The following is a 14,084-nucleotide window of genomic DNA, read 5'->3' on the forward strand; positions in this document are numbered from 1 at the left end:
CCCCTGGGGCCCAAATGACTCCCGTAAGTTGTTCTCTGACCTACACATGTAACACAGATGGGCAAGCATGTGCCCACACACAGTCTCTAAAATTTAAGTTGGACTTTGGTGGCAATAGCTTTTAATCCCAGCACTTGGGAGGCAGAGGCAAGAGAATGAGTTCCAGGTCAAACTGGTCTACATAGCAAATTCCACAACAATTTAGTCTATATAGAAAGAAGCTGTCCCCAAAAATGTTTTTTTCTTTAAACCCTTACCTGGGCATGGATTTAAAAAGAGACTTAATTCCAGCCTCGCCTACAGAGTGAGACCCTGTCTCAAGAAGGGCTCAAGAGTTTGCTCTCAAATGTTGCTCTGGCAGAGGACCGGACTTCAGTTCCCAACACCCACACAGCCCACTGATTCTGGGCTCTACAGACACCAGGCACCCACTTCTCGGTGCTCATATATACAAGCAGAACACACAAGGCTTAAGGCGGGGGTGAAGGGGCTTAGGAAATCAAAGGGCCAGGCCGGAAGTCAGACTGAATTCTGGTACATCACCTCTGACCTCATGCGGCTGCGGTTAAAGTTGCAGCATAGTCACTGAGCATGCTCGGTGTTCCGGTCACGTGGCCTATCATGGCCGCCTCCATGGCCCGCGGCGTGAGTGCCCGGGTCCTGTTGCGGGCCGCCGGGGGATCTTGGGGTAACTGGACTGGGCACGGGGCAGAGACATCCAGGACTCTCCGGAGTACAGGTACCTAGGGCCAGGCCGGGCCGCGGCTGGCAGCGAGGCCGCAGCCGCTCACCCACTCGTGTTTTCCAGGAGAGCGGCGCGCAGGGGAGGACGAGGCGGACAGCCCGGAGCTGCCCCGGGACGCGTGAGTGCCCGCCACGCCTTGCCCCGCCCTGCCACTCAGCCGCAGGCCGGCCTCGGCTCAGCGCCTGCACCCTGTCTGTCCCCAGGGTCAACGTGATCTTCGTGGACCGCTCTGGTCGGCGGATCCCCGTGAGGGGCAGAGTTGGGGACAATGTTCTTCACCTGGCCCAGCGCCACGGGGTGGACCTGGAAGGTAGGTCATAGGGAATTACTTGGAGACCCTTGCCATTCTTTCACATCCTTTTTGCATTTCTGAGACGGTCTCATAATAATAGCTCAGGCTTGCCTCGAATTACTATCAGAGGGTGGCCCTCCTGCCTCCATCTCCCGAGTGCTGTGTGACAGTGCCCCGCAGTAACACCTTACCCGGTAGTTTTGTTTTGGTGTGGACTAGTGGGTCGGTAATCAGGGCCTCACGCTCTACCTCAGGCTGTCCAGCAACTCGAATATGTAATAAAGGCTAGCCTGCACCTTATTGCAGTGATGCTCCTGCCTCCACTTTCTGAGTACTGAGACTACAAGCATGTGCTACAACACCTCCATATGCGGAGGGGGTGGGGGTGGGAAAAGCTGAGATAGACTCCCTGTAACTTAGGCTGTTCTGAAAGTAACTAACCAAGCTAGGTTCAAACCCACGGGAGTGACCCTCCTGCCTCCCCCTCTTGGGTGCTAAGGTTAAGACAGTCTCTGTGCCTTCGCCTTAAACCCACTGGATGATCCTCCTGCCTCAGCTTTTTCAGTTCTGGGATTACAGACTGTCTCCACTGTTTAGCCACCTCTGAGTTTGAGCTGATAGGATGGCTCCTACACAAGCCTACCAACCTGAGTTCAATTCCCTGAGACCACATAAAGGCAGGAAAGAAGCTGGCTGAGGCAGATGCACACATCGTGTACGCAGTAATAGTACACTCAAATTAGAGACAATCATAGAACTGGAGAGGTTGCTCAGTGCTGAAGAGTGCATATGGCCCTTGCAAAAGGCCTTGCTCTGTCCCTGCCATTAGCTCTGTGCCAGGTAGTTCACAGCCTTCTATACCAATAGCTCCACTGCTCAGACCCTCACCTGACCTCCGTGGCCACTGCACTCTCATGCCCAGCACACACAGACATACAAATAAATGCTTAAAATTAAAAACTTAACACTGAACTAAAACTTGGTCTCGGAGCAGCTCTTACTGAGTGTTTACTAGAGGCTACTAGAATATGCCTTCTCTTGTAGCTTGTGGATTCTTGCTGTTGACCCCTGCCCTCCAGTGCTGGGATCAGTGTGTGTGACTCTGTCCCTTCTTCAGGCCACAGCGCTCAGGACTATCCCCAGACCTCTGTGCTTCTTGTTCTGTGTCAGAAGTGTTTTCCCAGCACATTGCTAGCCAGGCTCCTCTTTCTCCAGACTGTGTCTGGCACCCTTTCACCCCAGCTTAAGCCCATGCCCATGTCTGTCCGTGTATCTCGTGGTCTCAGAGTTTGTTTCATTAGCTCTCTGCCATCTGCTTCATTCCTGTCACCTGTGGCCTCTCCTGTCCTCTGCGAGTGTTGAGTGCAGTTCCTCGTGCAGCTTTGTGACTAGAGCAGGCGGTGATCCACCCTGCAGAAAGGGAGAGTGCACCGTGTGATGGTAGGTGGGTTCAGACACAAGAGAAGCACATTTAGTCCTCCCATGCTGCTCTCTGTGAATATCAGTGAGAATTTTCTTAATTGGATTTATTTATGTGCATACATGTGCCTCTGTAGAGGTTAAAGGACAGCATAAGGCACACAGTTCACTCCTTCCATATTGTTTTGCTAGGGATTGAATTCAGGTCTTTAGACTTGGCAGCAATCTCTTTACCCAATGAGTGCATTCCAGGCAAGGCAGGGATTTTTGGTGAGACCCTGTCTTTTAAAAAAGAAAAAAAAAAAAAAGCCTGATGTAGTTGCGCACGCCTTTACTCCCAGACTCGGGAGGCAGAGGCAGGCGGATCTCTGGGTCAAAGCCGTTCTGGTGTACATAGTGAGTGCCAGGACAGCCAGGGCTATATAGTGAAACCCTGTCTCAAACAAAAATGGCAATGTCTGCTTAGATTCATACCCAGCCTGGATAACTTAGCAAGAGTCCCTGTCTCAAAAATAATGAAATTATGAAAACACAAATTATGAAAAATTATGTCTCAAAAAATGATGAGCGTCCTTGTGTGAATACTGTCTACTGAGTGTGCAGAAGTGACAGGCCCTCTGAGCCTAACAGGAACTGGGAGCCAAGTAATAAAGAAACTGCTAGGGTTTCACTGGCAGATGAGTTGGAAGGGCCTGACTAAAGCTTTTCCTCTAAAGCTAGCAGATGTGGCTGAGCATGGTGGCGCACACCTTTGCTGCCAGCACTTAGTAAAGAGGCAGGTGGATTTCTGGGATTTAAGGCCAGCCCGTTCTACATAGCAAGTTCTAGGACAGCCAGGGCTACACAGTGAGACTTTTCCTCAGAACAAACCAAAAATCAAGTGAAAATGGGTAGAGCTGCTGGGAGGTGGCTGGTGAGTCTAGCGTCTGCTGTACCGAGCAGCGACTGGAACAGAGAGAAAGGTAAATCCGCAGACAGCAAGCCAACTCCAGGATAGAAAGGTGGCTATAGATTACCTGGGCAGTGATGGGCATTCCTGTGGCCCTTGCTGCATCAGAAGCTGAGCATCAGGACTACCTGAGTCTAAGAGTTCAAGACCAACCAGTGCAACAAAAACCCAGGGTAATCCAAACAAGTGAGACCCGCTGGCTCGGGCCTATAACCCTATCTGCTTGGGAAGCTGAACCAGGAGAGTGGAAAGTTTAGGATCTGGGCTGGCACGATGACTCATTGGTTAAAGGGCACTTGCCGCCAAGCCTTAGGACCTGAATCCAATCCCTAGAACTGACTTGGAAGGAGAAGCAACCCAAGATGTCCTCTGACCTTGACATGTGTGCTGTGGTGTGCACATTTCCACACAGATTCACACATCCAGAAACAAATGTTTAAAAAGCATTTAAGGGTTGGCCTTTAGTCCCAGGCCCAGATTCAGACCTAGCCTAGATAACTTACCAAGAGTCCCTGTCTCAAAAATTAGATTTGACTAGCCAGGTGGTGGTGGCGCAGGCCTTTTAATCCCAGCACTTGGGAGGCAGAAGCGGTGGATCTCTGAGTTTTGAGGCCAGCCTGGTCTACGAGCAAGTTCCAGACACCTAGAGCTGTTACACAGAGAAATTTTGTCTCAGAAAAAAATTACAGATTTGGGAGAGTGCGGTGGTTCAGGGGGTCAAGGCACTTGAAGCAGAAGTCTGGTGACTGATTTCAGTCCTCTGGGTGGAGAGCAACAGAGCCGCCCTCTGACGTCCATAGCAATGCTGTGGCAAGCAAAGCTGAGAACATTCTAGGTCATGGGTACAAAGGCAGAGGCCCTGAGGTGGACTGAAGTTAGCATAGGACGAGGCATAGTGGCTCACATTTGTCATCATACCCCTTGGGAGAGTCGGTTCCAGGCTGTCCTTGGCTACATAGTGAATTTAAGGCTAGCCTGGGCTGCCTAACTAAGACTGAATCAACAGAAAGTCTACAGATGAATTAGAAACCTTCTCAGCTCTGAGAAGGCTGAGGCTAGGAAGCTGAGGTGGAGCGTGTTCCTCACTAAGGATGCCTCTTTCCTCCTGTTCCCAGGGGCCTGCGAAGCCTCCCTGGCATGTTCCACCTGCCATGTGTATGTGAGTGAGACCCACCTGGATCTCCTGCCTCCTCCTGAGGAGAGGTGAGTGGGCAGCCCAGCTATACTGCCGGCATCAGCCTCCCTGTGTCCAGGGCTCTTCCACCCACACCACCCTGACTACTGCCCTTTGTCCCAGGGAGGACGATATGTTGGACATGGCCCCGCTGCTCCAGGAGAACTCAAGACTGGGCTGCCAGATTGTGCTGACCCCTGAGCTGGAAGGTGTCGAGTTTGCTCTTCCCAAGGTCACCAGGAACTTCTACGTGGATGGCCACATCCCCAAGCCCCACTGAGAGGAGGTCACCGGACCAACCAGGGCCACTGAACTGAAAAGACATGCTTCTGGTCCCAGTGCACGGACTGGCCGGGAAAGAGAAGCTGAAAGCACAGTGTGAGACCAGAGCCGCTGCTGGGTACAGCCCATGTCTGGGCACTGAGGGGGATGGGTCTCCATCTTGGGTGTGTCAGTCCACCAGGGAGAATCGAACTATAAATTAGGGATGGACTCAAACCAGAGCTGCAATAAAAAGTAATACACATCTGCGGCATGTTTCGTGTCCTTGGGGGGGCCGGTCTGTCCAGCTCCTAGTGCTGGAACCCTGGCTGTGCCCACACCCCAACCCCGGCAGCACCCGCGACTTCGTTCTTCCTGGGGACGCTCCTGCGTGACTAAGCCCCGCCCTAGCCACAGAGAAGGGATCCACAGCGCCCCTTGACCTTCAAGGCTGTGCTAAGTGATCAGAAGATAGCTAGCAAAGAGGGGGTGACCCAGGGGGGGCCTTCCTGGTCACACAGCTGAGGCTCCTGGCAGCCACTGCAAAAAGTGCTCCCAGGTGCAAACAGCGCCCCCACGTGACCTGCGCCGACCGGCTCCGCCCAGGTGGCGCCCATCGTCATCACCCTCACCCTTCGGGTTTATCTCTAGGGGGAGCAGGGCAGAGACATTTTGCTGCTGGGATCAGAGTGGGCATGGAGGCGGCATCAGCCCGTGGCTTGGAGCGCCGCCGGCAGGAACTTCTGGCGCCACCTTGTCTGGACACCGAGTCGCTCCGTAAGAGCCGACCCCCCGCACGGGAGCCTGGAGCCCTGAGATGCCTCACTCCTAATGGCAGGTGCGTGGGGCAAGACTCCTCCACCGCCCATCCTAGCCAGTGTCTCACCAGGCCCGGAGATTGCGGGGTCCCGATCCCCAGCTTTCCAGTCTTCCCCCTCTTAGTTATCGGCGCCGATGACGTTTTAGCCCCTATATATAGGAAGGGACAGGTGATTCCCATCCTACCCACCCTTCTGTGGCTGTGTGACCCAAAAAGGTGCCAATGAAGGATCAACCGAGGAGTGATGAGGGTAACCTACTAACAAACAGCAGTCTATGGGGTGATTGACTAATGGTTGCTACCGACATTAGCCTGAATTGGGCAGATTGCCTAGGGTGGGTCCTTGCTTTGTTAGTGGTGGTGGGGGTGGCTGATGGGAACTGATAGCCAGCCACGGGGGATTCAGTCTCTGCTAACAATTATTTTGCAACTTTTAAACCTAATAACCCAGGATTCTGGCCCCAGGTGAAGCACAGGGTTACCAAAGCAGAGGCACCAACTGGGTGGCGCTCCACCACCCCCTCCTTACCTATCAAATCCAAGCCCCCAGGAAAGGGGTGGCCACGCCTTACTGCTTCTTATCCCCCAGGTCCCTGTGGCCTACGTGCCAGGACTCTGTCAGCACAGCATTGCCTTTCCTCCAAGAGAAAGAAAACGGGTCACTGGGGTCCCCTTCGCTGGCCTCCCAGGCCCTGGGGCCGTGCTGGGAGCTGATGGTCATAGGGATGTCAGACCCCCTAAGTATGGCCAGGAATCCTAAGAGCACACAATACCCCAACCCGGAACCGTCTAGTGCTGCTCCCCCAACTTCACTCCAGAGAAGATCACGGAAGCAGCTGAACCCCCAAAAGGGCATTGAGAAGGGGGACCCCACGTTCAAGGGGGTGACTCTGAAGTTTCAGATACAGCCGGATTCTAGCCTCCAGATTGTATCCACCTACAGGTAGGGACTCTCAGCCATGATAATATATGCCTGTGTATAATAACAGTGTACTTACAGGACAGGGCTGGTATTAGAGGCCTGTCACCCAAACTATTCGGGAAACCGAGGAAAGACAGGGAAAGGTCAAAGCCAGCCTGAGCTACAGAGTGAGTTCAAGGCCAGCCTGTGCAACTTAAGGAGCTTGCCTCAAGATGGAATTGAAAAAGGCTGGGAGCCATGTATAAAGGGGGCATGTTGGGAAAGAACCAAAGCACATTTAAAGCCAGCCTGGCTACATAGCTAGACCCTTGCTCAAAAAAAAAAAAAAAAAAAAAAAAAAAAAAAAAAAAAAACCTTGGGCCTGGAGAGATGGCTCAGCGGTTAAGAACACTGGCTGCTCTTCCTGAGGACTTAGGTTCAATTCCCAGCACAACTGTCTGTAACTCTAGACCCAGGGGATCTGACACCTCATAGAGTATATACAGGCAAAACACCAGTACAAATCAAATAAATAAATAATATTTTAAAAAAAGGAAAAAAAAAAAGAGAGAGAGTTCCAGGACAACCCAGATGCCATAGAAAAACCCTGTCTGGGGAAAAAAAAAAAAAGCAAAAAAACAAAACCACTTTAAAAACAAAAACACAGCCAGGCGGTAGTGACGACATGCGAGGCAAAGGCAGGTGGATCTCTGTGAGTTCGAGACCAGCCTGGTCTACAGAGCTAGTTCCAGGACAGGCTCCAAAGCCACAGAGAAACCCTGTCTCGAAAAACCAAAAAAAAAAACAAAAAACAAAAACCCTGTCTCAAAAATCCAAAAAACAAATAAAACAAACAAAAAACCAGGAGATTAGATTTAGGGATCTCTTTCTGAAGGAAAAGGGGGGCTATAGTATAGAAATGAAGGGGTAACAGGGTAGATTGCTGAGTCTACTTTTGAAAAATATATTGTCAAATATTTACATTGGTATGGATTTTTGTATATTGAATGCTGTGGAATAATCCTCTGTACACTGTGAAGATGTGTTACTCTCATCATTAATAAAGTTTATTGGCTGATAGGCAGGATTTTCAGGGTGGAGAGGATGCTGGGAAGAAGGAAGGTGGAGTCTGAGGAGTAGTGAGGAGATGCAGAGAGAAGCAAGATAAACAAGCTGTGCTGAAAGAAGATATCACCACATGGCAGAGGACTGATAATAAGGGTTAATTTAAGTTAAACAAGCCTAAGCTATCAGCCGAGCATTTATAAGTCTCTGTGTGGTTATTTGGGGAGCCACCTAGTGGGACAGAAAAGTCTGCCTACAATTGATACAAATTTAAGGTTATTTTTGTTATATGGTATATATGTCTATTTCTTGTTTTAGGTATTGTACCTAGGCAGCTCATTTAAAAACATAGTTTTAGTACTTGAAAACTATTTAGGATAATAAAGATTAATAGCTAAATCATCTATAACAATCAATTTTATAGTCATGTTAGGGATGTTTTCAAGGTCATACAAAGATATATTTTAGATAGGTGATTTTCAAACACTTCAAAGACCTTCATTATATGGCATTTAAGATGTTTTAATAACATAAAACTTTCATGTCAGTGAGAGCGAGACACGTATCTGTTCCCAGCAAAACCAACTTACTTCAAAGATTCATGATGAGCATTGAAGAATTTGCTTTGCTTTCTTTCTTTCTTTGTTTTTTTTTTTTTTTTTTTAATTTGGTTTTTCGAGACAGGGTTTCTCTGTGGCTTTGGAGCCTGTCCTGGCACTATCTCTGTAGACCAGGCTGGTCTCGAACTCACAGAGATCCTCCTGCCTCTGCCTCCCAAGTGCTGGGATTAAAGGCGTGAGCCACCATCGCCCGGCATTATTTTTTTAATTTTTGAGACAAGGTCTCATTATGTAGACTAGGCTGACCCAGAATTTCACCATTCTGCAGCCTCAGCGCCTTAGGACTGGAATTACAGGAATATAACATACCTGACTTAAATGCAATATTAATTATTTTATTGCTGCTAGTGGAATATAAAACCAGGTCTTTGACATCAGATGCCCCTGAGGGATGCCTGTTAACCTTGATAATGAGTCTTAGTTTGGGGCTGTGACCCAGTGGGTAGAGTGCTTGCCGAGCATGCACACAGCCCTGGGATCCATGAGAGACCATTATCTCCAGCCAGGTGTGATGCCACACACCTGCAATCCCAGCACTTAGGAGGCTGAGCACATTCCAGGACAACCTCGGCTACACAGAGAGACCCTGTCTTATCAGCAAGAAAAACAAGAGACAGTACAGGCCGAAGCAGGGCAGGTTACTAAGACCTTGTTTCGACCGGGTGGTGGCGCTGCACGCCTTTAATCTCAGCACTCGGGAGGCAGAGGCAGGTGGATCTCTGTGAGTTTGAAGCCATCCTGGTCTATAAATGCATCCCAGACAGCCAGGATTGTTACACAGAGAAACCTTGTCTCAGAAAAATAAAAGTAGAAAGAATTTGTTAATTTTTACTTTTTCTATGACAATGTTACTTTACTTTAAATTTAATTTATTTGATTTAATATATCTAAAATTACTGTATAAAATTCTTTTTTTAAAAAAAAAAAGATGATAGAGAGGACTGGAAACAGGCAATGGTGACTTTTGCTTGGGCTTGTGAGGCACTGGGAAGTATTCATTTTGGGGACCACCTTACAGATCCACTCAATGTCTTGTTCTTTTTGCAGCTTGCCTGGCAGAAGCTGTTTACAAAAGCTCCCTGCAAGCCCTTCCAAAGCCCTTGTCAACCCAGGAGGCAACGAGGCCCTTGGTGAGAGGCAAAGATGGTGTGAGCTAGAAATATCTCAGGGTGCCATCTTCACATCCTCTGTCTTTCTGCATGCCCCCTTCTTCATCCCAATTCCTCATTTAGACCTGCTCAGAGCCCCCCCCCAGCACTGAGTCACCCCACCCCCAGCTTCCTCCTTGGTAGAGACTCGCCATCTGATTCACCATCTGTCCCGGTGCCCAGCTCTCCCCGTTTTCTCTCTGCCAACACCCAAGGCAGACGCAGAGCTACTGAAGCCTTAACAGAGGCCACCCCTGGAATTCTCCACCCTACACAGGCCTCTGAAACTGACTTCTGATCTTTGACCCTGTGCCTTTTGACTTCTGACACTCCAGAGCCCAGGCGCTGTGCTTCTTGTAGGACCCAGAGGACTCCACTCTGGAGAGATGCCGAAGATGGGACCCCTCTCTGCAATGCCTGTGGCATCAGGTCCTCAACCCAGAGGTGTTGGGAGTGGGGCCATCAGACTGGACTCGGCTGGTGTGGGAACTAGGGAAAGAAAAACAGCCACCTATTGAGGAAAATGCTTTCCTCTTGGTGGTTTCTAGTTCCCCACTGCATCCTAAATGGTGGTTTCTTATACCCTACTCCCTCACTCTTACCTCCAGGTACAAGAAATATGGCACCCGTTGTTCCAGTTGCTGGCTGGTTCCAAGGAAAAGCGTCCAGCCCAGGAGGTTGTGTGGCAGATGTGGGGTGGCCCAGGACTCCCACCTAAACCCAACTCAGGAACTGTGAGCCCTTCTTTACCTAGCCAAGTCAGTTTTGCTTCAGTTTCTCCAGGGGAGAATAGAATCCAGCCCCTGGAAGTGCCCAGCCTGTCTTGCTGCCAGCAATCCCAGTTGGAGAGTCAGCCTCATGTCCAGAGCCCCCCTTTTCCACTCAGTCTTGGCTGTGCCCCAAATAAAAAGAAATCACTGCAGAAATGATTATTTTTAATTATGTTTTACTTTAGATTTTCTTTTACATTTATTTGTGTGTGTGTGTGTGTGTGTGTGTGTGCGCGCGCGCGCATTCAGGCATGGTGTGATTTCAGTGGTTTCAGAAAACAGAGGACGACTTCCAGGGGTTGGTTCTCACCTCCCACAAGCTGTGTGTGGATTCTGGGAAATGAACTAAGGTCATCAGGTTTGGCTGCAAACATCCTTAGCTGCTGGGTTATCCGACAAACCAGAGGAAATTCTCACTAATACCGCTAACACTGTGCTTAAGCTGAGCCACCCTCAGTATCTCTGCATCCCTCCCAGAGCCTGGGAAGGTAAGAGGTGTTTCCTCTTTGGGGTGGATTGTAGGCAGGCAGTGGTGGCGCGTGCCTTTAATCCCAGCACTCGGGAGACAGAGGAAGGAGGATCTCTGTGAGTTCGAGGCCAGCCTGGTCTACAGATTGAGTTCCAAGACAGATAGGACTGACTGTTAAAAAGAGAAACCCTGTCTCAATAAAACAAACAAAACCAACATGGATTGTATATATAGTCAGTCTGAAGCAAGAATGAACTGCATTTTGGAAGGGGAGAAGGGTGGCTGGAAAGATGGCTCTGTTCTTCCAGAAAACCCAGGTTCAATTCCCAGTACTCACATGGCGGCTCACAACCATCACTAACTCCAGTTCTCGGGGATCATATGCCTTCTTCTGACTTCTAAGGACACACACACAGGCAAAACACCCATATACATACACGTACAAAAATTTTTCAGCTTAACTTTAGAAAACCAAGTAATTTTTTTAACAAGGCAGCCAGCTAGATGGCTCATCTAGGAAAGGCGCATACACACGGCCTGGCCATCTGAGTTTTCCCCTAGGTAACCTGTAGTGTGACCCACACACCTGCACACTCACATGAGAGGCACAAACGCCCAGGGCATCTACAGACACAGAACTGGGAAGGTCAAGAGAGAAGGATTACAAGTTAGACTGGCCTGGGCTGCACAGCATGGCCCTGTCTCGATACTTGGTTTTCTTTTATTTTCTGTGTGGCTGCCTTACCTCCCCAGTGTTAAAATTGCAGATACTCACTACCATTCCCCGCCAAGCCGTTTTGATATTTTAATTGTGTGTGTGCAGGTGCATGCGGCAGCCTGTGGAGGTCAGAGGACACAAAGCTTTGGGGATCAGCACTCTCCTTCTACCGTGTGGGTTCCAGGAATGGAGTCAGGTCATCAGGCTTGGCAGTCAGGGCCTTTCTTCCCGGAACCATCACTTTTTGAGACGGGTCTCTCCTGAACACAGCAGAAACAATAGACTCCGAAAAATTGTGTCTGACCTCCACAAGTGCATTTTGGCATTGGTTCCACCACACACACATAAGTAAGTAAGTAAGTAAATAAATAAATAAGAAGACTGAGCCCTTGGGGAAGACACCCAGCTTGACCTCTCCCTCCCATGTGTACATGTGAAGGCAGGCAGGGCAGGTGTCACACACCTTTAATCCCAGCACTCAGGAGGCTGAGGCAGGCGGATCTCTGTGAGTTTGAGGTCAGCCTGGTCTACACAATAAGTTCCAGGCCAAGCAGCAATGTTTGAAAACTAAAATACAAATCTGCATATTTATGAGAAGTGGGCCCTGGGGTACACAGGCCTCTTACCTCTGGCGGAGGCAGGTTGGGTTAAGTCCAGGAGTTTGAGACCAACTTGCTCAACACAGCAAGATTATGTTAAGAAGGGAAAGAAAGTGGGGAGGTGGTGGTGCACGCCTTTAATTCCAGCACTGAGGAGGCAGAGGCAGGCAGCTCTCTGTGACTTGGAGGCCAGCCTGGTCTGCAGAGCGAGTTCCAGGACAGCCAAGGCTACAAAGAGAAATCTTTCTGTCTCAGAGAAAAAAAAAAGTTCAAAGTCTCTTCTGAGACTCTTGGCAATCTCTTAACTGTAATCTGTTTGTTGTTTTTTTTTTTTTTTTTTAAAAAAAACCAGATCACATACTTTCAACATAGCATGGCACAGGATATACATTACCATTCCAAAAGGGTGGAAAGGGAACACAGTGAGGAAATACTGGACAGGAAACCAGCTGGGCAAACGCCAAACTCTGCCTCTCCAACTCCTTTCAGCTTTGTTGACTGCAGCACACTTCTTTCTCTCTCTTGGGCTGGTTCCACTCCCTGTTAGCAGCTCTCCTTGGCAGGTATCCCACAACTCCAGAATCTCCTACATTTTGGGGTCTTCAAGGCAATTCAGGCTTCACCTTCATAGCTTCATGCACACTTCTCTAGGTCTCCATGCAGGGACCCCTGACATATGCCTGACCTCAGGTGGCTTTCTTTAGTCATGGGGGGAAGGGGGGACAGGGTGTTTCCATAAAACTCCTTTCTTGTATCCTTGACTCTTAAGCCAGAACCAGATAGCCGAGGATGCTAAATTCTCCTGACTGCTGGGGCTGGAACATGGTCCCCTCTTTGAAAGACATTTTAACCAGCTCTCTGTTTTCAATGTTTTCCTTCACTACCTAAGCCTGGCTGTCCTGGAACTCACTCTGTACACCAGGCTGGCCTCAAACTCAGAGATCCACCTGCCTCAGCCTCCTGAGGGCTGGGTTTAAAGGTGTGCACCCCCACACCTGGCCGGAAGCCCTTCTTTACTTTCTGTTCACAAACTGGAGACTTAGCTGGGTGGGATCTCACCCTGAGGTCACCACTCCCTTTATCCCCACTTAGCTCAGCCTTTTCTGTAATCTAATCACACTTCCTGGTGCCTCTTTCCTGCTCAAACTGTACATTTCCTATTTTCCCTTGTTCAGATTGCTGCTTTTCATTATAGATCTGCTTAAAACAGGCCGCTAATAATCACACACACAGTCAACAATGGGCTCTTTTGAAATCTCTTCCTAAGACTTCAAACAAGGATTTTCTTCAAAACAACCAGTCTTCCTTGTATGACAAGAACTTTAAATCTTTGAAGAAAGAAATTGAAGAAGACACCAGAAAGTGGAAAGACCTCCCATGCTCTTGAGTAGGTAGAATTAACATAGTAAAAATGGCAACCTTACCGAAAGCAATCGACAGATTCAACACAATGCCCAGCAAAATTCTTCAAAGACCTTGAAAGAATGCTACTCAACTTCATTTGGAAAAGCAAAAAACCCAGGATAACCCAAACAATCCTGAGCAATAAAAGGCATCACAATCCCTGACTTCAAACTCTCCTACAGAGCCACAGTACTGAAAACAGCCTGGCACTGGAATAAGAACAGACAGGAGGACCAATGGAACCAAATAGAAGACCCAGATATCAATCCACACATCTTCAAACACCTGATATTTGATAAAGAAGCAAAAAATATCAAATGGAAAAAAGCAAGCATATTTAACAAGTGGTGCTGGCATAACTGGATATCAACATGTAGAAAAATGAAAACAGACCCATATCTATCACCATGCACAAAAACTCAAGTCCTAATGGATCAAAGACCTCAACATAAAGCCAGCCACACTGAACCTTATAGAAGAGAAAGTGGGAAGCACTTGAACGCATTGGCACAGGGAACCACTTCCTAAATAGAACCCCAGCAGCACAGACACTGAGAGAAACAATTAATAAATTGGACCTCCTGAAATTGAAAAGCTTCTGTAAAGCAAAGGACATGGTCAACAAGACAAAACGACAGCCTACAGAATGGAAAAAGATCTTCACTAACCCCACATCAGACAGAGGTCTGATCTCCAAAATATACAAAGAATTCAAGAGCCAGGCGATGGT

At 48.8% G+C, this 14,084-nt stretch overlaps 2 protein-coding genes across 2 annotated transcripts; both read left to right on the forward strand.

The window, feature by feature from the left end:
• The first annotated feature begins 591 nt into the window (after window positions 1-591).
• Window positions 592-5,105, forward strand: Fdx2 (ferredoxin 2). The gene is made up of 5 exons (XM_050125485.1): window positions 592-739; window positions 809-863; window positions 949-1,055; window positions 4,521-4,608; window positions 4,703-5,105. The coding sequence occupies exons 1-5, from the start codon at window positions 592-594 to the stop codon at window positions 4,857-4,859; spliced, it is 555 nt and encodes a 184-aa protein (XP_049981442.1). The 3' UTR covers window positions 4,860-5,105.
• Zglp1 (zinc finger GATA like protein 1) lies at window positions 4,814-10,314 on the forward strand. Its single transcript, XM_050125483.1, has 6 exons — window positions 4,814-4,957; window positions 5,492-5,678; window positions 6,250-6,603; window positions 9,294-9,376; window positions 9,730-9,823; window positions 10,003-10,314. Exons 1-6 carry the CDS (start codon window positions 4,903-4,905, stop codon window positions 10,130-10,132), a joined length of 903 nt encoding a protein of 300 aa, XP_049981440.1. The 5' UTR covers window positions 4,814-4,902; the 3' UTR covers window positions 10,133-10,314.
• Window positions 10,315-14,084: the final 3,770 nt, after the last annotated feature.

The sequence above is a fragment of the Alexandromys fortis genome, unplaced genomic scaffold, assembly GCF_014885135.2.
Source record: "Alexandromys fortis isolate MF-2015 unplaced genomic scaffold, M_Fortis_MF-2015_v1.1 scaffold_242, whole genome shotgun sequence".
NCBI lineage: Eukaryota > Metazoa > Chordata > Mammalia > Rodentia > Cricetidae > Alexandromys > Alexandromys fortis.